The sequence below is a fragment of the Paramormyrops kingsleyae genome, chromosome 14 (assembly GCF_048594095.1).
Source record: "Paramormyrops kingsleyae isolate MSU_618 chromosome 14, PKINGS_0.4, whole genome shotgun sequence".
Classification (NCBI taxonomy): domain Eukaryota; kingdom Metazoa; phylum Chordata; class Actinopteri; order Osteoglossiformes; family Mormyridae; genus Paramormyrops; species Paramormyrops kingsleyae.
In genome coordinates this window covers 3,946,668-3,973,770 of record NC_132810.1, presented here as the reverse complement: position 1 = coordinate 3,973,770, position 27,103 = coordinate 3,946,668, and the positions used below count along the sequence as shown (strand labels likewise).

The following is a 27,103-nucleotide window of genomic DNA, read 5'->3' as shown; positions in this document are numbered from 1 at the left end:
CTGCTGCTGTCCTGTCTGTTTTGCACAGTCGATTTATTTGAACAATACTGAATGTTTTGAATCATTTACAGTACACACGTTATCCATAAAACCACCGTCAGCTTGGTCAAGTCGTTTTAAAAAGGTCTCCGGGTTAAGCTCCGCACGTCTTTAGATCGTGACAACGGCCCTGGAATCATCAAAAAATCACGAGGAATTAACGTGGCTGACTAAGTGTCACATGAACAACCTTCGATCGTCAGTGTTCGGCGGCATCTTCACTTGTGACACGTGTTGTTGGTGTAACACGTCTGTACAATTCGCGAGCATCGTCAGCTTTTTTTGGTGCAAAGAGTTTCGCTCCTTGTTTTGTTCGCACGCTCGAAGTACTGTATATACTTTTCCACCATTCTACTTGTCAAGACTGCGCAAACACTGCAAGATATTTATTTTCCAGTATCTCTTAGGGTCGATAAAAATTGCTGTGTAAATAATTGTGAAAAACGGCATACCGGTTCTATTAGCTCAGGGTTTTCAGTATGCCGCTACATTGAATTGGGGGGCAGGGGGCTGACTATTCAGACTATGATAAAAAATACAGAATAACTTTGTCCGAAGTGGCTGGAGCCACATGACAGTAATCACGTGAAACCCCGCCCTCGGCTCTCTGACGTCACGGTAGCGCCTCCTGTTATTAAATACGGTCCTGAAAATCCAGCCTGCCGTCACTTCCAAAAAATTAACGCTAAGAAAGGTAAGGCTACATTTATTAGTTATATTTTTTGTTGAAATAGATTAGAAATTTTAATATACTATTTTCAAACTCCTAGTCACATATGAATTTGCATAGGAAGCATTTCTTTTGACGCAGCCAGCGCAGAACAAAAACACCTAAAGCCCATTCGGTGGGAGGCTGGCGCGTGACCGCGGCTGCAGATAGAAATCCGATTTATCGGCTGAAAATGGGGAATGGGGGGGTCGTAATTATTGAGTATGAATTCAGCATATTTCATATATACAAAACAACATTCTTGTCATATACATACGTGCACTGTTAGGATTTACAGAGGTACACCGCACTGATGCTGTATTTTGATCCTATCGCAATTGCATAACAGGGCATTTCCTGTGGCGTGTTGATTGTATACACTGATTTTTTTTTCGTGACTGTAGTGGAACTTTGTAAAGCGAGAAGAATATGGATGGAAGACTGTTGAAGTATTCAGGGGTTTTCTATATAATGCGTGACCGTCGACACGGAGCAGAAACACACTCGTGTATGTATGTTTAGGGGTTTCTCACTAGATGCGTACAGTATTATAACCAAGTTGTATGCAGGGATTAGCTCCATGGCGAATTCTGACGGACATTTTGATTTTTACCACGGACATAGTATTTTGCCACAAAATATTTTGCCACGAACAGTTTGGCGATCCCTGATCTTATCGATCGAGGCACCTGTTTTCCGTTTCCGCATTGCACCTTTATGCAATAAACAATGATGACAGCGTGTTTAACCATGGTCAGATATTACCTACGCTCGTGGTTCATATCCTTAGATACAGCTTAAGTTTTTGGACTGCTGATCTTTCAGTTTGGTTGTACTGGTGATGTTCCACACTACAGCTTAACGTCTGAGACAAATTTGCTGCAGATTTATCCGGGGTCGCCAACTCTCACGCTTTCCGACTCTCACACCCACGCAAGAAATCTATATTATCCCGTTATAAACCTAAAATTAGCTACATAAATCCGGTTGGGGCAGTTTGCAAACCCTATAGACTATTTATTAACACTGTTACATACATGTAAACGCATGTGCAGACTTCTCTCGAATTGAAAATCTGACGCCAGCCAGCTGACCAAAAGCGGCAACCCTGTTTTATCACTTTAGTGTAGGTGGTAGGATCATCTAATTTTAAATTAAACATGGAATAAAATGACTTTGTTGTCATTGTACAGTGCCAAGTAAAGCAAAGTATGGGTTCAGAGTGCAGGTCCAGGATTTTTCTCTGGAGCAGTAGCTCAGCTGTTGGCAATGCCCCAAGGGTGAGGGATTCGACTCCCATTTTTACTCCGTCTGTGGGGAAGTTTGCATTTGCTCCCCATGTCACATGGGTTTCCTCAGAGTACTTCCTATTTCAGGTTTCGAAATTGTCTGTAGTATGTTTATTTTCCCTGTGATGGACTGGCACCCCTTCAAGGGTGTCGATGTAACATGCTAGTTTCTGAGGTGCTACCTTATTGACAGTTTATTTCGGGAAATAACTGCCAACTGTTGTTATAAACAACAATAATTGTTTTAGTGTTTCTGAGCTCACACTTTTCATCGGGGGGTTTCCTCTGGGTACTCCAGTCCCCCCACAGTCCAAAAACATGCTGAGGCTAATTGGAGTTGCCAAATTGCCCATGGGTGTGTCTGTGATGGGTTGGTGCCCCATCCTGGGTTCCCCCACCTGTGGCCTCTGGAACAGGCTCCAGACCCCCCCATGACCCTGACTAGGATAATCAGTTTTAGAAAACAGATGTTTGATGCAATGCAGATGGATGTTTCAGCAGCAATTCAATTGGGGAATTTTGGTGATCAATGATGACACACCAAAGCACACAACAATGAAATGTGTTCTCTGCATTTAACCCATATGTGCCATAGCAGGGAGCAGCTAATTCAGCACCTAGGAGCAGTACCTTGCTCAGGGTACCTCAGTGGTGCCTTGCTGGTCAGGGATTCAAACCAGCAATCTTTCAATTACAAGTGCGCTTCCCTAACCAAACGTGCTCTCAAACATGTGCGCTGCCCGGGAATTGAACCCGGGTCACAAGAATGGGAATCTTGTATGATACCACTACACCAGCAGCGCTGTGATTCAAGTCAAAAATCCTCAAGATAAACTTGGCTGTAACTGAAACCCACATAGTATTTTTTTCAGTATCCATAGCCTCTATGCTAGCAACTGTTACATGGCATTTATTTAGCAGATGTTATTCTCCAAAGCAATGTTTAAGTGAGAGGAGTGTCAGCCAGTGCCTGGAGCAGGTGGGGTTAAGGGTCCTGCTCAAGGGCCCAATGGTGAAATTCCTCTGCCAGCCGCAGGATTTGAACCACCGACCTTCTGATTATGAGTCCTAACCCCGAGAGCCTGATAACCTGTTAGTTGTAATCTGATTTAAAATCATTGATAAATTCTGGTGCATTTTTTTTCCTTCTTCTCTTAGGTGCTAACTTGAAACATGCTGGCACACGCTGCAGCTCTCCTGGGCTTTGCCCTGGCACTAACCGTGAATGTGGCCTCAGCAGAACAGCCTCACGATGGGAAGAACTGGGTCTTAATTGTGGCAGGCTCCAACGGCTGGTACAACTATAGACACCAGGTGAGAAGGCTCTTGGTCAAACTCCTTTTTTCCAAGGATGTGGTCCGACTGGCCAGTTTTTGAGACCATAGTAAATGCTTAATGAGTGGCACAGTTGCCTCACACCTCTAGGGGGATTGAATTGCGCCTCTGCTCTGTGTGTATAGAGTTTGTATGTTTTCCCTGTTGCATGGCTGTCCTTCCATAGTCCAAAAACATGCAGTTAAGCTGATTCATCTTTGCTGCATTGCACGTACTGTATGTGTGTAGGTGCCCAGTGATGATCTGATATCCCATCCAGACTGTACCTCTGTCTGGTGTCTAGGGATGCATGGGACTGGCTTCAGGTCTCCCTGCTTTAGGATAAGCTGTAGATGGATGGATTAAATTTACTTACTAGTAAGTTGAGATTGATGTAAGTTGTCAAGCATTTGGCATGATCCATATTTCTATTGCTTGTCTAGTACAGGGTTGTGGTGAGCTGAGAAGTGTATTCAATGCAGTGGTGGATAGTTCAGGTCCAGAAAGTAAAAATCCAGACCAAGGTTTGCTCCAACCTGGTTTCTCTGTGACTATGTGTACTCTGTAACTGGTTTCTTGAAACAAAATCTTAGGCTGGATTTTTACTTTCTGGACCTGAACTGTCCACCTCTGATTGCATGGTAAGAGAACACCAGTCCATTGTAGGACACACACATACAAAATGGGCAGTTTAGTGGCCAGTTCACCTGACCACATCTTTTTTAGCTATGGGAGAAATTACAATTAATATTGAAAGTTCTTTTTGAGAATTTTGATGAATGGCATATTAATTTGCCTCTGTGTGTTTATGTACAGGCAGATGTTTGTCATGCATATCAAATTGTCCATAAGAATGGCATTCCGGACGAGCAGATTGTTGTAATGATGTATGATGACCTGGCACAGAATGAAGCGTGAGTACTTTATCAAACACATTGCGTCATACTTACTCATTTTTAAAATGGGTAACAATTGGCACTCCTGTGAGTAAGGTATGCTGAAAGGCTGAAGTTGTCATATATCATGTTTATTATTTAATTGTTGTATTATTGTATTATTTTGATGTATAGCACTTTGACACAATATACGTTGCTTTTAAATGTGTTGTATAAATAGACATGGTAACACTTTACACGGGGCACAAAAATTTAGTAATAACTCAGTTACTACTGAAGTATGAATTATGAACAAATACAATTGCTACTAAAAGATGATGGGTCAATTCATTAATGATGCACAGATATTATATCGGTATTTCACTTGTGTTATACATTACTTGTTCCTTCAGTAGGTCCCTTCAGCAGTTCACAAAGGTTTACGGACTTAAGTATGATAACAAATAGTAACTGCTTGAGATAATTCATCATTAATAAATCGTGAAGTTTTAACATGAGATCAGTATGTAAGATTTAGTTTGTGGTTAATTAATACAGAAGTAATAGCATAATGCAGTATTATTTGTGCCCCGTCAAGTAAAGTGTTACTATAAAAATGACTTGACTATTTAAAAAAAAAAAAAAAGAGTTATAATGAACTTCTTCTGTTAATTTATTCATCACAAAGACATTTCGTATATAGTGCACAATGCAATTGATAAGTAAAAAGACATTTGTACTAAGGGTGCACACATCAGTGACAATGGAGAAGTAGCCAATATTTAATACATACCATCACAAAGTACCAAATCCTAAATTTAAAATGTAGACAAAACTGATCTGGTCTTGGAAAACTGGTTAGTGATTGTTTTCCTTTCACAGAATCACTTGACGTTTTAAGTTACTTCCTTAAATCCAGTGACAGGGATAAATGACAGATTCGCAGACATGTCACCTCATGAAGATGGAATGATATGCTGCTTTAGTGCGGGTTTTTTTTTTTTGTGGCCCAGATGAATTGCTCAACATGTCATATAAAGACAAAGATCTTTCCAAGTTTTAGATACAGCTATACATAAAATGTAGTATAGACCACATGGAAAAACTGCTTTGCTAAAAAAAAATGAAGTTAATGTTATTCTAATTCTAAAAAGCATTTAACTGTGTGATCAGTAAAGTTTCAGTATTTCTTTTTTAGCCAAACTTACGAGGAAGCTTGCACAGTTTCTGTCTGGTTTATCTGGTTTTTCCCCCTGTACTTCCAATAGCAGTTGAAGACAATAACTTATTTTGAACTAACCATGGAAACAGATTGGATACAATATGGAAACTTCAAACCTATCTTAAACTATTGACAAATCTAGATATTAAAATCGCCTATGCAATTAAATGTATAATTTAAAATATATAATTAATGGGGAATCCCCACTCTTTTCCAAGTATAAAATAGTCATTTTAATATTTAATATTCTGCTGAGATCCACATTGTTTAAACTGATTTAAAATTGGGTTTCCTGAAGAGGTGGTTCTGGGTTCAAACCCCTGCATGTGGTGTTAGATCTTAGTCAGGAAATTCTGGACAGGCACCAGATTTACTATTGATAAACACTTGGGTGATGTATCAAATGTATACTGTTGGCTAACACACCCTGGTTTAAAAAAAAAAAACAAACAATATTTTTATACTTGAGGATTTTTTTTTGTTGATAGTTTTGATACTGTACTTACAGTAACCCAACCCCCGGAGTGGTGATCAACAGACCCAATGGGACTGATGTGTACAAAGGAGTTCCAAAGGACTACATTGGAGAAGTGAGTGCTTGACTAGCATGTGCACTTAACTGGTGAAACACGATTCTTTTAATATTTTTATATATTATCTCTCTCTCACTCACACACACACACACACACACACACACACACACACACACACACATTATGTGGCTGTACATCCAGCCTTTGATCCACTAATGTTTGGTATCTGAATTATGTCCTTGAAGAAAACGTCAACACAGCTATTCAATTTTTGAAGTGGCCAAAATCCGAAATCTTTCAAGCCTGCTGTATTTCCCCATCACCACCTTCATCTTGTATCACTTACTAGAAATTTCCAGTGAAACTACTCGTACAAGCACAGAATGATATTTTGAGTGGATTGTTTATATGCGTTTCCATTTTAAATCTACGGTGCATAATACTGTATCACATAAGATATATTTAGAGTGGTGTTTCCACCAAATTATTTGTCAGATTTGCTTCGTAAATTGAGGAGGGTTTACAGAGACTTCAGTTGGTTTCGAATGTCGAGTGTTTCTTTTAAGAATCGCTCTTACCATGTAGAAGTTAAAACCTTTAATTGGACTTGTTTGGTGTATGAGCACTGATCACTTTCATGTCTAGCAGAAATTTCTGTTATTCTCTTGTGTTTAATATGTGTGACAGGCAGTGTGCAAAAATACCCATCAGTATTCGGGGGGGGGTCCCCTTCTCCCTATTGTTGCAAAACACCAATCTTGAGACCCCCTTAAAATTTTGCTTTTGAGGCTTTCAAGGGGTCTCATGGGTTAATGGCGGGTTTCGGACCCCCCCCCCCCCCCCAGACCCCCCCGTATTTCACAAACTGGTGACAGGTGACTCGTAGTTCCATAAGGCTGATTTCAGGCGACCATTTAAGTGCCTGGTAAAGAACATCTGAGGTTCCCCGAGAACTGGGTTAAGAAACGCATCAGTAGAATATGTTTTTGATATGATTCAAAAGAAACATCACCTTAGAGGCCAAGTTCTGAGAGTTAAATGTAGTGGTTAAGTGATCAATTTTTTCCACATTCCTGCTAAGTATGGATAACACGAAAGTTTCTACAGAGATGATAATGGGCTGTAAAAATCCCTTATGTTTCATATTCAGTGTTACTCATGTACTTGTGATGTGTTTGGCATTTCTGAAGGCCGTGACCCCTGCCAACTTCCTGGCTGTGCTTACGGGTGATGCAGCAAAAGTTACCGGAGGCTCTGGAAAGGTTCTGAAAAGGCAAGTCCCTCAAAGTCCCTATCTGAGCAACGATCTTCTCAGGATGAGTGCCGGCAGACTTTTGTTACAGAAATAAGTCAAATAGGTTCTTGGTTCTTTTCACAGTGGTCCAAATGATCATGTGTTCGTGTACTTCACTGACCACGGGGCACCGGGTCTTCTAGCCTTTCCCAGCGATGATGTAAGCAGGCTTCACTTCTCCATTACCAGAAATCAACGTGACATCTACAACTAGAGAGAAACTTTGATTTGTGTGTTGTTTAGTATTAAGTTGCATTCCCGGCATAGTCTTTTGAATTAAGACCCTTTACTGTTCTAAAATGTGCTTTTGAAGTAATTTTAATAAAATTGTGTGGGTTCTTTGTTTTCTTAAATTTGAAAGTTTGCCTACAAAAATGAAACTTTACTTGAGGAAAGAAGGTGTTGATATGTATGAAGTGTGGGTGTCATGACGTGTGTCACATGTTGTCTCGTGACTGGTTGCGTTGCTTCAGTTTCGTTTGTGTCTAATTTGTTTTTGTACTTGAAGTGAAAGTGGCAGCATATTGTTCACTTGTTTATCTTCTGTGCTTTCTTATAGCTCCACGTTAATGACCTCATGAATGCCATCAATTACATGCATGACAACAAGAAGTACAAAAAGGTATTTTGTTCTTAATTGCTGTAATTGTGGTATGTAAGTTAGTAATATAAAAAGACATTTCCCATTGATTATTTGTTTTAAAAAGTGGAAATTATTTGAAGGATATCTGTGATTGGTATAATGCCTATGAGCATATGCTGAAAGAATGACTAGTTTAGTATTATTATTTACTATTATTGCCATTGTTGTTCATTGTTAATAATAATTTTTTTAACTAGCTGGTGTTCTACATTGAGGCTTGTGAGTCTGGGTCTATGATGAATCACCTGCCCACAGACATTGAGGGTGAGTTTTTTTTCCCATAGATGGTATTTAGTCCTGCATTCCATAGGTATTTAGTCCTGTATTTGCCATTAATTGAATGCCAGTTGGCAAATGGAGATACGTAAACTTGATGAAAACACTTGGAGGCAAATCAAGAGACCAGGACTCTCCTGAGGACCAGGACCCAGATTCCTGGAGAGATCTCGTTAGCGGCCTATCATACAGGCAATGATGACGATGATGAAACTCAAAAGCAACACTGTCCACTAACCACTGTATGTGTTGCCACGCCGACTTTGACCGGATCAGCATTTAGACAGGCTGCTTCGGCCTGACTTGCGGTCGCACGTGTTATAAACGCTGACTATCCAAAGAATGTTGTAAGTCTCAGCTCATAGCTGAACCGATATCTGCGACGCTGCTAATTGTACGTCTCTTCTGCCACATTCACCGAAGCTACATCAAATCATGAACCATACGCAGCTGAGAGAGGATTTTCTTGAGGAGACTATGCTTAATTACCGTATATATTTTTTCAGTTTATGCCACGACGGCTGCCAACCCTCATGAATCTTCCTACGCCTGCTACTATGACGAGAAGAGAGACACCTATTTGGGAGACTGGTACAGCGTGAACTGGATGGAGGATTCTGATGTGGCAAGTGTTCTCAGATCACTTTGACAGTCCATGCTGATGTGTAACCTCTAATGCTTAATCGGTCTGATGATTGTTTAAACCAGGACAAACAGCTTTTTTCCATCAGCATAAATAGATTCAATCAATTTCTTTAACTTCAGTCCAAAGCTAGTCATGTTTACGATATATTTACGATACGTTAAGACTGAGGTGTCTGCATGGTGTAGTTCATATAAAATGTTTGTATAAATAAAAGTAATAAAAGTTAATATAATCCTAAAAAATATCCTCAAAAAGATAGTATAACTTTAAAAACAGATATTTTTATCCATTTCAAAAATTGTTTTGCGTAAATGTTGGAACAGTGATATGTTGTGTAAGCCTATGTAGACAACAGCAGCATTAATATATTCTTGAACTTTTTTCCCACCTTGCAGGAAGACCTGTCCAAAGAGACACTACAGAAGCAGTTTAAGATCGTAAAGAGCCACACTAACACCAGTCATGTCATGCAATATGGAAATAAAGTGAGCAGCCTTCAACAATATATCATGCTACTTTGTAACATGTGCACAGGTTTACTAGTTACTATGATCTGACTTCTGTCTGCCCGCAGACTCTAAGCCATATGAAGGTGGTGGAATTTCAGGGAAACCCCAAAACCAGCATACAGCCTGCCACCCCTGTTACTCTGACACCTGTGAATGAACCTGACCTGACCCCAAGCCCAGATGTGCCTCTAGCTATTCTGAAGAGGAAGCTAATGGCTTCCAATGACATAGTTATAGCTAGGAAGTACATTAGGGAAATCAATGCGCACCTAAAGGTAAGATGTCAAACTTTAAAAACAAAAAAAAAAGCTACATTTTTGAGCTGCTTTGGCCTTTGTTTGGCATTCTGAATATTGCAGTGCACGCAGTGTTTATAATTAAAATCCTGGGAAAATATTTAACCATATGCACAACAGTGTATCCTGTTATTTAATAACATTGCTTTAGGTTTTCATTACCTAAACGGTTACAGTGTTTGGTCAATGGTTGTTTGACAATTTTTGAAAAATACTTATACTTTTGTATTTTTGTTGTGTATGCTGAAAAAGTGTGTGTGTGTGTGTGTGTGTGTGTGTGACAATATGACAATTCTTAGGGAAAAAACGACAATGTACATTAAGTTATTGACTGAGGAGGGATGGGGAGGATTAGGATTATGGAGACAGGTTTAGGATGACCAGGGCCCCACCCTGGAGCCAGGCCTGGGGGGTTGGGGCTCACAGGTGAGTGCGTGGTGGCTGGGGAGAGGGAGGTCCGGTCACGCCTGCTCAGACTCCTGACCCTGCAACCCAGCCCCGGATAAGTGACAGAAGATGGATGGATGGATGGTTTGTTATTTCTGTGCCCCCTACTTTAATGACTGTTTGTGGCCAACAGGGGGCCCACACGGCCACGTGTTTTGAGTGGTGGTAAACACTATTGTCGTGTTTAAAATGTATAGTGAAACGTCAGGCTGTTGTGTGAAATACTGTACAAACTGATCTTTCTAGGTAAGAGACTTGCTTAGGAATACCATGGAGGAGGTGGTGAACAAAGTGACCCGCGACCCAAAGAAGTCTCAAGAGATCCTTAATGACAAGCAAGATCTCACAGAGTTCCAGTGTTACCAAAAAGCAGTCGAACACTACAAGTCCCGTTGTTTCAACTGGCACAAATCTGAGGTACACTTCTTTCATTGTTCTCTTTTTAATGACTGTACCCTTGCCAGTCTTAATGGTATTAATGGTATTTATAGTTCCTATATTAATGGTTATTTTGAATCCCATGCATTTATAATAGTTATAAACACACTCTTGGAGAAAAAAATACACTGCCCTAATGTGTTTATTTTTCCGGTCCATTTCAGTATGAATATGCCCTGAGACAACTCTATGCTTTAGTGAATCTGTGTGAGAACAGATACCCACATGAAAGGTAACTTATTTATTTTCTATTGCATTATGTATTTAGTATGGGGACCAGGAGCATATCCTAGGCAGGATAGAGCAGGCAGATGTGCATGTCCTAGGTGGGACAGAGCAGGCAGATGTGCATGTCCTAGGCGGGACAGAGCAGGCAGATGTGCATGTCCTAGGCGGGACAGAGCAGGCAGATGTGCATGTCCTAGGCGGGACAGAGCAGGCAGATGTGCATGTCCTAGGTGGGACAGAGCAGGCAGATGTGCATGTCCTAGGCGGGACAGAGCAGGCAGATGTGCATGTCCTAGGCGGCACGGAGCAGGCAGATGTGCATGTCCTAGGCGGCACGGAGCAGGCAGATGTGCATGTCCTAGGCGGCACGGAGCAGGCAGATGTGCATATGTCCTAGGCGGCACGGAGCAGGCAGATGTGCATGTCCTAGGCGGCACGGAGCAGGCAGATGTGCATGTCCTAGGCGGCACAGAGCAGGCAGATGTGCATATGTCCTAGGCGGCACGGAGCAGGCAGATGTGCATATGTCCTAGGCGGCACGGAGCAGGCAGATGTGCATGTCCTAGGCGGCACGGAGCAGGCAGATGTGCATATGTCCTAGGCGGCACGGAGCAGGCAGATGTGCATGTCCTAGGCGGCACGGAGCAGGAAGATGTGCATGTCCTAGGCGGGACGGAGCAGGCAGATGTGCATGTCCTAGGCGGGACGGAGCAGGCAGATGTGCATATGTCCTAGGCGGGACGGAGCAGGCAGATGTGCATATGTCCTAGGCGGCACGGAGCAGGCAGATGTGCATGTCCTAGGCGGCACGGAGCAGGCAGATGTGCATGTCCTAGGCGGCACGGAGCAGGCAGATGTGCATGTCCTAGGCGGCACGGAGCAGGCAGATGTGCATGTCCTAGGCGGCACGGAGCAGGCAGATGTGCATGTCCTAGGCGGCACGGAGCAGGCGGATGTGCATGTCCTAGGCGGCACGGAGCAGGCGGATGTGCATATGTCCTAGGCGGCACGGAGCAGGCGGATGTGCATATGTCCTAGGCGGCACGGAGCAGGCGGATGTGCATATGTCCTAGGCGGCACGGAGCAGGCGGATGTGCATATGTCCTAGGCGGCACGGAGCAGGCGGATGTGCATATGTCCTAGGCGGCACGGAGCAGGCGGATATGCATGTCCTAGGCGGCACGGAGCAGGCGGATGTGCATATGTCCTAGGCGGCACGGAGCAGGCGGATGTGCATGTCCTAGGCGGCACGGAGCAGGCGGATGTGCATGTCCTAGGCGGCACGGAGCAGGCGGATGTGCATGTCCTAGGCGGCACGGAGCAGGCGGATGTGCATGTCCTAGGCGGCACGGAGCAGGCGGATGTGCATGTCCTAGGCGGCACGGAGCAGGCGGATGTGCATGTCCTAGGCGGCACGGAGCAGGCGGATGTGCATATGTCCTAGGCGGCACGGAGCAGGCGGATGTGCATATGTCCTAGGCGGCACGGAGCAGGCGGATGTGCATATGTCCTAGGCGGCACGGAGCAGGCGGATGTGCATATGTCCTAGGCGGCACGGAGCAGGCGGATGTGCATGTCCTAGGCGGCACGGAGCAGGCGGATGTGCATGTCCTAGGCGGCACGGAGCAGGCAGATGTGCATGTCCTAGGCGGCACGGAGCAGGCGGATGTGCATGTCCTAGGCGGCACGGAGCAGGCAGATGTGCATGTCCTAGGCGGCACGGAGCAGGCAGATGTGCATGTCCTAGGCGGCACGGAGCAGGCAGATGTGCATGTCCTAGGCGGCACGGAGCAGGCAGATGTGCATGTCCTAGGCGGCACGGAGCAGGCAGATGTGCATGTCCTAGCAAAGATTCCATATAGGGTTACACACTACAGGCCATTTAGAGATACCATTTAGCTGTGTTTCCTTGGACCATGGAAGGAAACCAGAGTAACCATGTGACATGAGGAAAACGTGCAAACTCAATACAGACAAAGTTCAGGCAAGAATTAAAAAAAGAGCCAGTCCAGGAAGTGTGAGGCAGCAGTGCTTCCCATTTACTCGCCATGCTGTCATTATTGTGTGATATGCATTTAAATTGTCCTTTTGTCTTTCAGGATCCTGCAAGCCATGGATGATGTGTGCAGTTTCAGAGCGTAAACAACCTTGATTTAACAAAAAAAAAAAATCCTAGTTCTTGATCTGCCGTGCCTCCAAAAAGCTTATGGAAAAACCTGCACTTTGCACAAATCTTTTTTTTTTAGTGATGCATCTTATCATTGCATTCCAATCATTATAAACGGTAGTATTACTGACATTTTAAAGGTTTGTTTTATATTAAGTGGACTGTTTTAATCAGAAGATGTCATTTGAAACAAACACTCAATCTAATTCTAAAACAAACCATGGCTGTGGGATTATCTGTGTTCCTCTACAGCAACGAGTGCTGCTGGACAATGACAGACAGTGAGACAGTTGATACTGTTCTGGGACTTTTTAAAAATCCCTCATAATATTTGACAAACATGACATATAACGGTAGCATGAACTGAATTCACCTTTTTGACATTTTTCCATCTTCAGGTCAGTTGTTATATATACTTATAAATAATAGCTGCGAAATGTGTAATTAATTGCTTAATGAGAGGAATTACATCAATGTGAAACACAGGAGATCACTTCATAAAAAATACTGTTTACCACCTCTTTTAAGTGTAGTAACCCCTAGACCAGGGTTATTCAAATCACAGTCCTCGAGGTCCGAGCACTGCTGGCTTTCCAGCCTTCCTTTACCCGTCAGTCAGGTGTGAAGCCTCTGACCAATCAGAATCAGTCATTATTAAACAACTACCTGGGAGAGCTGAAAACATGGCCTGGATTTGGAATCGAGGTCCAGATTTGAAGAACCCTGCCCTAGACCTCTTACTGTGTAACAGTACTGCTGTCATCAATATTATTCTGCTAAGGAATGTGGAATTGCTTATAAGAATGAGTTTTTTGTTTTTATCAATGGTGTCAAATTACTGTAGTAATGTAAGATAACAATTTTAAAAACAAATGATTGAAAGATATCTTCAGAATGTGTGTGAATAAATGTATATTAAGCTGAATATTTTTGTTCTGTGTATTATGTTGGTTAAATTTTATTTAGGCTGGTGAGCATGATTCAGTGTGATCGTTTAAGTATAGCGCAGTGGTTTCAAGATATGCCTCCTGTTTGATTCCGTTACAGTCGTTAGTAACAATGTTACAATGTAGGGATGCTTATGATATGGAGTTTGGGATGATGTTTTCCACCCTCTCACTTTCCAGCCATCATGCCAAGATAAACCACACAAATTCCCATCATAAACAACAGAAGGGGTTAATATAAAGACACTAAGCTTTCGGGCAAATAAGATTAAGTCCTGAATAGAGGTGCATTGGAATTGCTGCTTTTTGCCTAGCCAATCTTGCTCTGAGATGCACAGGCAGGTGAGAGCAAGCCTGGGGGGGTCGCAGTGCAGGGTCAGCTATGTATCACCTCTGCAGCTGGCAGTCAAGAGATTGAGAAAGAATGTTACCATTATTTAATGTTCTATTTAGAAAAGTTTGAATTGTTTGATGGGTAAATCCATACAACTTCTAATGCCAACTGATGGGAAAACTACCACAGGCAGCATAGGATGGTGTAGCAGGGCGTGCAAGGTGATTGTGGGGGTGTGCACATACACCCCATTAATAATACCAAGAGAACACAAATAATCATAATTCTGCAAAATTAGTTACCTGAGTGTAAAGTCAATATACACAATTCATTTAACGGACAAAGAATGCACAGGATAAAATATGTTCTTTTTGGGCTTCAAATCAAATGCTAATTTGCTCAGAGGGAACAAAAACGTGGACCGGCTGTGGGTCCCCAAGGACCGGATTGGGAAGCGCTGCATTAGAGGGTCATTTTACAAGTCCAACAGGAATCACGTAGTCAGACAAAATCAATGTATTTGTGAAAATTATTTATCTCCACATTACATTAGATTCTAAACATACAATATACTAAATTAAGACTCTACAAAAATATTTAGATCATGCCAAATCAAATGACTTGTAGAAACCCTTTCAACAATTTATCAAAAAGTAAAAGTGAGATGCAAAAAAATATTTGTAAGGCTAATTTTCCTAAGATGTATGCGGAGACTATTGTGTTCTGATGATATTACGTAAATGGAAATAGACCCAGACCCAGCCTCTGTGTAATTATATTCCCTCCCCAGGGAATACATTGGTATCGTTCTGGCAGCATCTAGTTTGTAACTGTATTTTTGCATATTCACTTTTATTTTTCCATATGAATTTGAATAAGAGTAAATTATGTCATAATGTACTTTCTGGCATTAACATATTAAGATTAATTTAAAATATTCCTTGGTTTTTGTTTTTTATGGGCAATGAAGGTATCTGTGCTTATTTGATCAGTATCCCATATACAGTACCAGTGAAAAGGTTGCACACACATACCCATAGAAAGGTTCTGCCCAAGAGCTCTTGCCCTGCTGAATCAGCAATACGCCTAATCAATCTTGTTTTGCGTCCATATCATACCGCATTTTTGTGCTTTTTATGTTGTGTATTCACCGAATTGCTCCAGTCTTGTTTTTATATTTAGTATATTTATCAATCTTAGTTCCTACTGCTGTTTTCTGTCTGCAAGTTACCACACAAAATGTCATTGCAGGCATACAATGACACATACTGCCATGTCTTTATGTGCCACTGTCATTTGCACTATTGTAATGTTCTCTCACCTGTTGTTACTGCTGACTACATGGTCATAGTCTTACACTTGTTTTTTATCCTTGTAAAATCCTCCAAGCATACATATGTATATATTTTAGTATACTCCATATTTTTATTATCTACTTTACTTCTTTTCTACGGCATTACCATTGATGTGGCATACTCAGAGCCATACTCAGAGGTGATCCTAGGGACTCCGTTTGGCGGCAAAAACCTCCATTGCGCCCTCCAACTCCCCCTCCCCCAGCATGGTAACATATATTACCTTTATTTTAATGAGAAGTGTAAATTAATAATATCAACAAACATAAGTTAATAAACAGAAGACACTTTTGTGAAAAACAGAAAACACAAATAACTCGGATTTGTCGTTGCAATGTACTATGTAATCGGCTGCCTTTGGGGGCCCCCTGCCACCTCGGGGCCCCTCCCATCTCGGGGCCCCAGGCAATTGCCTGCCCTGCCTGTTGTGTGGCTGCGCCTCTGGGCATACCAAATGTTGTTTTGTCTCATTTGATGACAGTAAAAGTGTTCTATTCTATTCAATTCTGTTTCATTCAGTTCTAAACAGGGCAAATGTTTTTACAGAAATTCCTCCTTTCATAAAGCCAGACTGAGTAACAGAAAGTATTACATCTAAATAACTTATAGTTTGAATTCAACAAAAATCCTGGATGCCAAATATCTAAATATAATTTTTATTTGGTTCAGGTGTTTATGTAATTAGTCCACGCACTCTGCCATTATGCAGTTACACAGCATCCAAGAAAGTTTTTGTTGGAATCTATTCAACCACTTTGAAGGCTCATTATCATTCAGCAATCATTAAACAATAGCTTTGTTTATTTTCCAAAAACAATGTATTTAAAAAGCCAATAACGTAGAGGATAAGCAAATTAATTACAATGACATGTGACTCTTGGAGAGATTGAAAGAAAAATGCTGAAGTGTCCCTTAAAACTTACTAGCTTCATCCATCCATGAGCAAACATCTGTTTTTGGTCTTTACTACTGACATTTCTATCTTTGGATAACTTAGATTTCACTGCGCTATTAATTTCGGTCTCTTTTTCCATAAATACGGGTTAAATTATTTCACGTGAAAGATGGACTTTCACGCTGTGATATGTGTGATTGGGGATTCAAATGTTCACCAACTTGGAATTAAAGGATATTTTTTGAAAATGCAGGAGCCCCTCAAAACTCAAATAACACGTTTTATGACGTAATGTCGTAAAGCAATGCATACGACCGGTCAATGTCGCAAAAGGAAAGCAGATCGGGTGGCGACAGTGCGTGCGCTTGCAGAGTAGCGTCTGGCTGCAGGTGTCACTGTCGGGCATCTTCAGGTTCACGAATGCATAGAACAATTCGCCACTCTCAATAACATAAATGAATAAAATGATCATGCAACGATATTGCTTCAGTACTATTTCAATCCTGATATAAATATTTTTCATACATCCAGAATGAATAACGCAATAGATAATGCTATACATGTTTCCAAAACATTATACCACTGAGAATGTTAGAATGTTTCAATAGAATGTTAGAATGTTAGAATATTCAGAATGCTTCAGAGTTTAAAAGTTATCAATAAATATCTGGGCAGGACTTTTGAGAAGTAAATGTAGATAATTGCTATCAATAAAATGGTATTTGTGTGAATTTTTACACATATGCAGAACAACTTTAAACAGTAAAAACAAAATTTAAATTAATATATTTAACGTTTAGATTTAGAATAGATTGACAATTATGAAACATAGATCATGCACAAATAGATGCGCAGGACATTTTTTTTCAAACACGTTAAACAGATAAACTACACTTAAATCCGATTAGGTACATGTTTCTTATTTTTCTGCGCATGCGTCAACCCAACCCTAAGAGGCCTGAGAGAAGCGTAGAGTCTGCAGCCGTTTCTTATACTTATAGGGGACGATTTGTTCTTAATATTTTGTCGGAAAACGTTTGGTCTTTGTCACCAGAATATGTCATTCCTAATAAATCTAGAAATGTCTCTCATATATTGCTACATAGCTGTTACCCAACAAATCTTTATTTACAGAAGCTGAAGAAAGATATTGAGACAAACTGCTTTTTTTGTAATGTCCATGTTGAAACAGCTTTACGTCTGTCCTGGAATTGCCCTTTTGTTACTATGTTTTGGAAAGACAGGCCCTTTTCTCATTTTGTATGCCGATGTATATGTGAAAAAATACTCTTTCATTAAAGGATAGCCTATGCTGTTTGATTTCATAATATCTATCATTCTGACCAGAAAGAATACTATCTTATAAATCTTCTAATCATTTTTGGCAAAATTTCACATACATAAAAGCAAATATAGCATCAGAGCACCTATGTTTATTATTTTTGAAAATAAATTTCAATAGTACCTCCAAACTATTTACTATTATAATAATTACAAAGCCATAAAGACCATTGTGCCGCCACATTATTACTCATTGTTTCTTTTGTTTTTTTTTTCTTCTCTGTGTTCTAACCGTGCGTGCTGATCCTCTGTGCTGTATCACATGCCTGAAGTACTAATAAAGCATAAAAATGCGAGGCGGAAAGACGCCCAAACCACACCTCGCGACTCTGACGAACTCATAAAATCTCTAACTGAACATTTCAGAAACATCCAGGTTTTAATGGAAGTGGTCATTGTTTTCTAATGTTTACTAGCGCTGTCAATAGATAAATAACTAGCAAGTCACATGATTTTCTATAATTAATCGGGATTTCTCTCACTTAATGTTTGTTTCAGGTTGTACAATGCATAATAACGTATATCAAGGTCTATTTCATAACTTTAACACAAATTTCCTTTTACTTAAAATAAATGTACTTCAGTTACAGGTTAGGTTAGATTTGTTTCCGATAATAAGTTTGAGATTTAGCTTATTAACGACGGTTTTCATAAGGTTTCTCATCTTTACCCAAGGTGACAGTTCTCGAATATTTAGTGTGAACCACTCACACACGACAAAGTAAATTCTAACGCGTCATGTGGCCTAAATTTAGGGTAATTCCACGTTATTTGTATAGAGTATAAATCATGGGACGCAGAACTAGGTAACTTTGGGAGCATCGTTAAAGCATGCAGTAATGAACGATCACGGAAAAATAATGACAAATAATTTAACGTAATGCAAAACAACAAAAATGTATTAATAAAATTATGAATTATATCTGTTCTTTTTAAACAAAACGTGGGGGTTGCTTAGCCCAAGACTGATAATAGGACATATGTTTAACAGACATAACGTATTAAACTTTTTAACAAACATGAAGTAATACTCCTAAATATCGATGGCGCGCAAAACTGGGAGTAAGTGGAGGTCGTGCTAGAGTCCAGGAATATTACAGTAGGCTGTCAAGAACGTTGGTTGTGCAGGTGCTGAACATTATATGCTCATATAGAATCCGAACTGCCAGTGGAAAGAAATTCTTCATGTCACTAATAGCGTCTCACCGAGCTCCAACACAGACAAGAAGCCATTGCTGGGGTGACTGGGATCCCTAGAGTACTACAAGTTCAAAAAAAGAAGTAAAATTTACTGATATCACGGGACGTGGTGGTAAGTGACGCAGCCAATGAAATCGATCCTGGGAGTTCGTCGGCGCTGCGGGGCGTGGCTTATGATCAAGTCGTTCGGGGATAAAATGTCGCGACGAGCGTCGTTTTTTTCCCAAAAATGACGCGGAAGAAAGAATCTTCCTAGACACTGATTGGCTTAAATCAATCAGCCCAGAAAAGTAACGCTCGCAATTAACTTTTATTGTGTCACTGCAGAAATTGAAGATGTGCAGGTCCCCATAACGTGTACGCCGTGACGCTGAGGAGATTCTCGGTGGTACTGAGAGTAAAAACGATCATAGAAACTAGCAGGAACGCCCCGGTAAATGCTCGAGCTCACTGGCGAGTATTTTGACAAAAAACGCGCACTGAAAATGTTTTTTCGTAACTAAACACCACAAGCAGACTGTATTTCTAGTTTCGATTGCTCCCAAAGATCAAGGTACTTCGTGCCTTTCTCTACCTTTTCGAGGGAGGGCTGGAATACATACAAGCGAAGAAATAGGAGCGCCAGCGTTGCACACATTTCAACAGGAGGACTAATCTCGAAAGGGCAACTTTATGATTAAATTTTAAGAGAATCTGCTATGAATATGCAAGCAGCATTGCGGTACGGAAAAGTTTACGTTGTATGTAAAATAAAGCGAAATTGTGGGCCCCATATACGTTAGGTGCAGCTAATGAGCAACCCCAGCGCTGCTAAGCACAGTGCGGCGTCACTATAATACGTCATCTAAGCCGGCCCAGGGATATCGCCAGAAAGGCAGTGGTTGGTACTACGGCAGTTGCATAGCCGAGTAGGTCGATTCTGTCGTAGATTTAATAGCCCAAGAACTGTGAAAATACAAAGAATATACCCGTTGTATTCATTTCCAGTATCCATTTTCTTTTCACAGTTAAAGAGAAATTTGAAGCTGGTTAGTAAACTAATCTACGGAAGACAATTATTATTAGACTATTACTGGTTCACCAGGGCAACCTTAGAAAAGGTAGAAGAACACGAATTAAAGGATAGACCGCTGTCCGGAAAGAAATAAACTAACAGAACATTAAAATGGGATCCAGAGCGTCGACGTTACTGAGGGAGGAAGAGATTGAAGAAATCAAGAAGGAAACTGGCTGTAAGTTCCAACGTGCATTTTGATGAAAATTGGCTGTCATAAGGGCACTCACCCTATCTTAAGTTGATCCTTTGCTAAGTCACCAAATCGGGAAAGCAACCTGTATGCAGACCATTATACATACTACACATGCATGCACTTCAGGGAGTAGTTTTATTTAATTTGTATTTAAATTAAGAAATGAGAACAAGTTATATTAAAATGATTTCTGATTTAAGCGTATGAGGAACACAAGTTTGATGTTTGGGTGTTTAACAAAACTTTTTTCTTTGCTTTTTAAACGTGTTGGGTTATATAAATTATGAAACGTTTGTGGCTGGATTTAGTTTGAGTTGACCTGTATGTGTCACAGAATTGGTATTAGAATGGAATAGTTACTGCAGTGCTTCTTGTTCTGGTTAATTCAATGCCTTATTGCCCTTGGGTCCTGTATTTTGGCATTTCTACAGTTTTGTTAAACGTTTGTGGCCACTGCAGTATTTTTTTTCTGTAATTATCTTCAAAGTCACTGTACACTGGACTGGCCAGTTTGCTTATAGGGTGGCACATAACCAGCCAGTCTTCTGTCTACAATTAGAAAACATGTTGTTTAATTTATCAGAATGCCATGTATTAGCGATGTATGCAGAGATAGGCAGAATAAATGTGCATATTTACTGTGAAGATCTTGCTAGTAATTTTGCTAATGTTCTTTGTAATTGCAGTTTCTCACAGTCAGATCACCAGGCTATACAGTCGCTTCACCAGCCTAGATAAAGGAGAGAATGGCACGCTCAGGTATTCACCTTTTCCAGTATTGAGACCAGGTGCTGTATCTGCACAAGGAACACGGTGGTATTTTCTAATTCATTGCTAAAGCGTATGCAAGATGAGTTAATGTTGGCGATGGGGAAAAAGAATATATTAATGCTGATGTTTAACCAAAGGCATTTTACTTAAACTAATTTTAAAATTAACAGGAATTCTAATAGCCTGGGTACACGGACATTTTATCCTTTGTTTTTACACACACCTGTGAGTCTAATACTAAGAGGCGATTTAGTGTAAGTACTTAATCTGAAATACACAATAAAAACACAAAATAAATTTAAGGAATTCTGTCTGAATCCTTCCCTGTAGTCAGACACAGAAAATACCTGTGTTGTATGATGACAGGCTGTATATCAGTGTCATGGCCTGCTCAGAGCAAGCACAGAGTGTTTATTATAACTATTCACGTTGTGCTTCTGACCCCCTTCATAATGAATCCTTCTAACTTTTTGTGGTTTTAGTGTGTGCTTGTTTGAGGAATGCATTTGGTATGCTTCGCAGCCTGAATCTGTTTGTACTGTAAGCAATTACACATGAAACCCGATATATTGTACCATTCTGCTTTTCCAAAAATATTGCGTAATTGACCTTGATTATAAATTTACACTTTAAACAAAGCACATAACAGTTGTATAATTCAAAAATTTCAACTAGTTAAGGAAGATTTTGCTAGTAAGACTTTGTGCCAAAATATACAAATCTTTAAATTAGAAAGTAGGCTTGGGTATTATTAGGGTATACTGCTGCTCTATACCTCAGTATTCTGGTATATCATAGTTTTTTTTTGTTAATATACCTCTGTATTTTGAAATCTCTGACAAAAGTACCCTGCGGGGGGGGGGGGGGGGGGGGTGGCCTCCCACAAGTTTCCCTCCCCACTCAGAAAATTTTATTGCCAAAATTTCAGGAATAACTTGCCGGAATTGCTTTTGAAAATATCGTCAAATATCATTAACTGCAGTTTAATGTCTGGACGGTATAACATTATATTAATAAAAAAAATCCCAAGCCTAGTAGAAGGTTATTTAGTTAAAATGGCATTGTCACATTCATCCACACATGTACTTAAAACTCATGTTTTTTTACATTTGACTGCACTGAATTCTACAAAGAATTTTGTTGAAACTGAAAAAAATGAAACTTATTTTTCCCTTGTGTAGTTCTCTTTCAGATATCTATAGTGTATATATTCCATTGGTATTTGTAAAATGCAAATGCATTAAGTTATATACTTTGTAATGCATTTTATGACTGAATTGCTTTTGTTTGGTGTATTTATTTTTTCACTGTGGAAAATAAATGGCTAGTAGCAGTGATATTTAGAGGCACAGACTGGTATGAAACATTAGTCACTAAAATGATTGTCCTGTTTTTGTTCAGAAGAATTTGAAAGATGATTCAGCTGTTCTTTTCCCCTGTTTTGGGCAACAATAATTAATCATCAGTTGCCACAACATATGCCAAATACTGGTTTGTTTATTACCCTGGGTCTACATTTCACCTGGTTTAGTTAGATTGCACCATTTTCTGTCCATATTTTTGCTCTAGCCCCATACACAAGCACTCATAGCCAGTATTTTTGTAATTATCAGTTATCATATGTTTGTTAACTCACTATTCTGCATTTGTCTAGCCGGGAGGATTTCCAGAGGATTCCAGAGTTGGCCATTAATCCACTCGGAGACCGGATCATTAATGCGTTTTTTCCAGAAGGGTAAATACCTTTTCCTCTCTAAATATGATCCTTTTTGGCTGCAGAAGGAACCTTAATTCTTCTTTATGTCTTTGCTCACTGGAAAAACAAGCCACCAGTACTGTAATCAAAGGGTATCTTGTGGTGTGTCGTGTATCTTTCTCGCTGTATAATATGCATGTTTGTATATCTATATATTGGTCAGTTTTGCAGTACAGTTTCAGATTTTGTAAGATTACCTCAATTTCATGTACTAAGTACCTATTTCCTGTTTTACTTGATGATTTGATAACTTTCTTCCTCTGTTGTGCAGAGAAGATCAGGTGAACTTCCGAGGGTTTATGCGAACATTGGCACATTTCCGTCCCATCGAGGATAACGAGAAGAACAAGGATCCCACTGCTAGCGAGCCTCTCAATAGCAGGAATAACAAGCTGCGTTGTGAGTCTCTCGTTTCTTTCCAGTCTCCCAGATTTGTTTCTTCCTCCTCTTTTCTATTTACTCTCTTCACTATATCTTCTCTCCCCTACCGTTTACAGAGATAACAGGAGGCCCTTACGGAGACTAGGATTTTTGTGTCGATGTGAGTTTAACGAATAATTCTCTTTCATCACAGTTGCTTTTCGACTGTACGACTTGGACAGGGATGATAAAATCTCCAGGGATGAACTCCTGCAGGTGGGTTTTCTTAAGGTTTTGATAAAACATGGAAAATTAGAATTTTTTTTTCACATGACTGAAAATGCTAATTATTGCTTAAATGGAAAATGCTGTGAATAAGTATCAAAATATGCTACATTTATGTGTACACCCCGTTAGCTAGGAGTAGGGGAAGGTGTTTCTGGGTATGTTTCAATTTATTTGTGCTACAGTGTAATATGTCCCCTGGTCTAGCTATAAGTGGCATTAAAGTGGCTTTTTTGTCAGCTGAGAAACCTAAGCTTTTTTTTTTGCCTGAATCTTGACATTCCTAAATCTCCACAGTCTCAGTGAAAAGGAATTTAGGTATATTTGCCTTCAAAGAAAAAGTGTCCTTGTTAGGTAAAAATATTATGGAGTTAGATTTAAGGAAACTGAAAAGCATGCTGAGCTCCCTGTTCTCGAAAGGTGTGTGTGTGTGTGTGCGTGGGGTGGGGTGGGTGGTGGTGGTGGGAGGACTATTAATCTGTTTTTAAAGGGAAGCTTTACTGAAAAATGTTTTCTTCCTCATCCAACAATGTAATACGGCCAGATTAGTTTGTGTTGTATACACACAGCATTTTATTGAAGTGTGTACTTGCATATGTATGTGTGTGTTTATATGCATGCAGACCTGTCTAAACTTAAACTTAAAGCATTAGTACCCCAGTTATTTTTATTATTTTTTTAAAACCATTTGTTCAAAATTTTTATGGCATTTTACGTTCTCTGTTAAATAAAAGTATAAGATTTCAAGAATTAATCATTCGAGAATAAAGTCGTAATAATTAGAGAATAAATTATACGACGTCGAGAATAACTTTTGAGAATACAGCTAAAGAGATTTTAGTGTCATGGATTGAGGGCGGAATCTCCATCATCCCTCACATCAGCCCAGATTCTTCTGGGATCAGTGAACAGGCACGCTAAGTTTGCGAAATATTTCTTCGGAGTGACGCAATTTCTAACAACTTTTTCAATGTCCGAATGTTAATAATGATCTGCTGGTGATGTACCAAAAGACTAAGAATTTCTTTGTGAAACCTATACTAAAGTTAAGTTTTACTACATCCTCTGTCCCTCATCATGCCACTCAAAGTGCTTATGCAATTATATTTTTTTTGTTCAACAGTCGCCCTAAGACACAGTCATACAAAGCAAAAAAGTCTTGTCCCACTCCCTTTTTCCCTTTTACCTCCATATTACTGACGAATCTTAAAGTAGTATATTGTATGATTGTTTATTAATAGACTGTTGATTATTAAATGACTTTGTTTTAAATCTCATTATATACAGCATATGATATTTGTGCTGAAGAATTATTTTTGTTTTAGTAATTTGCATACATGGGAGACATCTTTGAATATTATCTCAGATCTCAATCCATATTTTAAAAATAGAACTTTTTAAATTACCATTGCATAAATCTATGTTCTTACTTTTTAAAATCCACTTTCAACTGTGAGGATGTGTAATTCTTGGCACCATGTGTTTTGATTGTTCTGTGTTGTTTTTGAGACCTTTATCTTCCGTTTCCTTCAGGTGTTGAGAATGATGGTTGGTGTTAACATCTCAGATGAGCAATTGGGCAGTATTGCAGACCGGACCATACAAGAGGCTGATCAAAATGGGGACAACTCCATCTCATTCAATGAGTTTATCAAGGTTGGTCAGGACCTTCTGATGTTTACTGATGCGATATAGGATACTCGGGTCCTCTCCATCCTAGTTTAGTTTATGAGAGCCAGCACAGATTGGAGGAACAGCACACCGCTCATGGTTCATGACCAGCATCAACTGGCCGGATAACATGGTAAAAAACAGCAGTTCTCAGTCAAGGTACCTTCTTACACATCATGTAACTGTTTCACTTGTTTTCTTCTCTCCCAGTCACAATCAAATTTTACAGAACAATTACAGCTTTTAATCGGAGCAGTTGTTAAACTTGTACACTACTTGAGTCAGTCAGCAGTCAGCCATTTTTTGCAGGTGCTGCGAGTATTTTACTGTACTGAATACTTAGATTTGAAGTATGATTTTTAATTTTTTTTTGTGTATGTGTAGATGGGTGCATGCTTGGACCACCGTTATGTTGTAGCAATATCTCTTGTAGATTGACAGTGTTTCTGCATTTCTCAGGTTTTGGAGAAGGTCGACGTAGAGCAGAAGATGAGCATCCGCTTCCTGCACTAGAGGAATTTGCTTCCTACAGTCTATAATTATAGCAAAACCAGTCCCCCATTTTCAAAGTCCTTAGACTAGTAGAGCTCACCAGTCTCACTTTGGTACCAAGAAAATGATGGTCAATGTCAAGTTATAATTTGTGCTTGTTGATGGTGAGTCAGCCTCGTACTACTCTGAAACGGAAGGGAGGGGTCGTGTGCCTTTATATGATTTGCGTTGTCATACCTGCATTTCCCCAAAAAGGGAAACTGCAAATACATTTCAGATCTAAATATGAATGTTAAATATCTTGCCATTGTGGTTTGCCCATGAATTTCAAGAATTGTGTTCATATAAAGTCACATGTGACAGGTGGATTATTGATGATATTTACAGAGACATGACACCTGAAGTCGATGACTGAAATAGTCTATTTAAATTGACTTATAAAAAATAGTATGAATAGTATAATTCTTGTTTTCCTGCAACCCTGTACTGGATAATTGGATGGATGGATGAATGGGTGGCTGGGTGGATGGATGGACGTATGGATGGAAAATTGTTTTTTTTTTTAAATAGCTCACTTTATGGTTGCATTCCAAAGCCAGACAAAACAGTCTTGCTCTATCATTCTGATCACATCATTCTTGCTATACGTTTATTGCAAACATAGAAACAAGATCTCAAATTAAATGATTTTTTTGTTTCACCTAAGTGAAATTCCAATTTTCAATCAATCACTATATATTCTCCAATCAGATGTTATTACTTCCAATTACATTCATTTGAGGTGTGGGTTTTTTTTCCTGTATATTAGGTTGCAAAAATATCATCTAGTTATAAAGTGATCTGATTGCCTACAAAGTAGATGATGAATATAATCGTTTAATATGATCTATCTGCACTGTTCTGATTTTGTGAATAATTTTGTATTTTTAGTTCAGAATGTGATTATGAACTATAACAATAAGCCTCAAAATAAAAAGATCAGATGTGCAGCAAAAGTGATTGAAATATGTATGGATTGGATTTAATTAAAAGTGCCATCCTTGTTATAACCTGGTTTTCCTGTTTTGTCATTTGTACTAATTTAGGTATCTGTAGAGGTGTGTGTGTGCGGACGCGGGCTATTTTATGTTCTACAGAACATCATCTCTTTCCCCTTCATCAATATGTATGTTGTTTCTTCACTGAGTTTGTCATTAAAATGTTGACCTATTATTTTCAAGCAGTAAAATATGAACACACTAGACTATAACCTTCGGTAGTAGCTGTTTTTATTGGAATTCAAGGCGCATTTTCAGCATGAATATTGTCGATTTTAATTTTGGGAACAACGTTTGTAGGAGATTTGGTATAAACCATGCATCAATTTTTTAAAAAGAATCGACTAGGAGTAAGTGATTCATAAGAAAAGTTGTACAGTACAGGTCGTACAGGTTATTTGAGCTCTCATGGCATTTCATAAATGATGATTTAACAGTGTGTGAGGTACAGTACTTACCCGTGACCGCATGCAACGCACAAAAT

General features: G+C 39.8%; 2 protein-coding genes and 1 non-coding gene across 4 annotated transcripts; 2 read left to right on the top strand and 1 right to left on the bottom strand.

Annotated features, from left to right (window-relative positions):
- The first annotated feature begins 623 nt into the window (after window positions 1-623).
- Window positions 624-13,850, top strand: lgmn (legumain). Of its 2 annotated transcripts, none has more exons than XM_072699081.1 (14): window positions 624-733; window positions 3,196-3,351; window positions 4,168-4,265; window positions 5,957-6,038; window positions 7,172-7,254; window positions 7,360-7,435; window positions 7,835-7,897; window positions 8,116-8,182; window positions 8,701-8,819; window positions 9,236-9,325; window positions 9,415-9,624; window positions 10,339-10,509; window positions 10,695-10,762; window positions 12,858-13,850. In XM_072699081.1, the coding sequence occupies exons 2-14, from the start codon at window positions 3,211-3,213 to the stop codon at window positions 12,898-12,900; spliced, it is 1,311 nt and encodes a 436-aa protein (XP_072555182.1). In that variant the 5' UTR covers window positions 624-733; window positions 3,196-3,210; the 3' UTR covers window positions 12,901-13,850. The 2 variants fall into 2 exon arrangements, with proteins under 2 accessions (XP_072555182.1, XP_072555183.1); XM_072699082.1 differs by having other exon boundaries at window positions 8,701-8,823; window positions 9,240-9,325.
- Window positions 2,770-2,840, bottom strand: trnag-ccc (transfer RNA glycine (anticodon CCC)). Its single transcript has one exon. It is a non-coding gene; the product is annotated as a tRNA-Gly (tRNA).
- A 5,364-nt stretch (window positions 13,851-19,214) lies between the features above and the next one.
- Window positions 19,215-26,631, top strand: chp1 (calcineurin-like EF-hand protein 1). Its single transcript, XM_023836044.2, has 7 exons — window positions 19,215-20,229; window positions 20,934-21,006; window positions 22,673-22,753; window positions 23,046-23,173; window positions 23,349-23,410; window positions 24,953-25,075; window positions 25,550-26,631. Exons 1-7 carry the CDS (start codon window positions 20,163-20,165, stop codon window positions 25,601-25,603), a joined length of 588 nt encoding a protein of 195 aa, XP_023691812.1. The 5' UTR covers window positions 19,215-20,162; the 3' UTR covers window positions 25,604-26,631.
- Window positions 26,632-27,103: the final 472 nt, after the last annotated feature.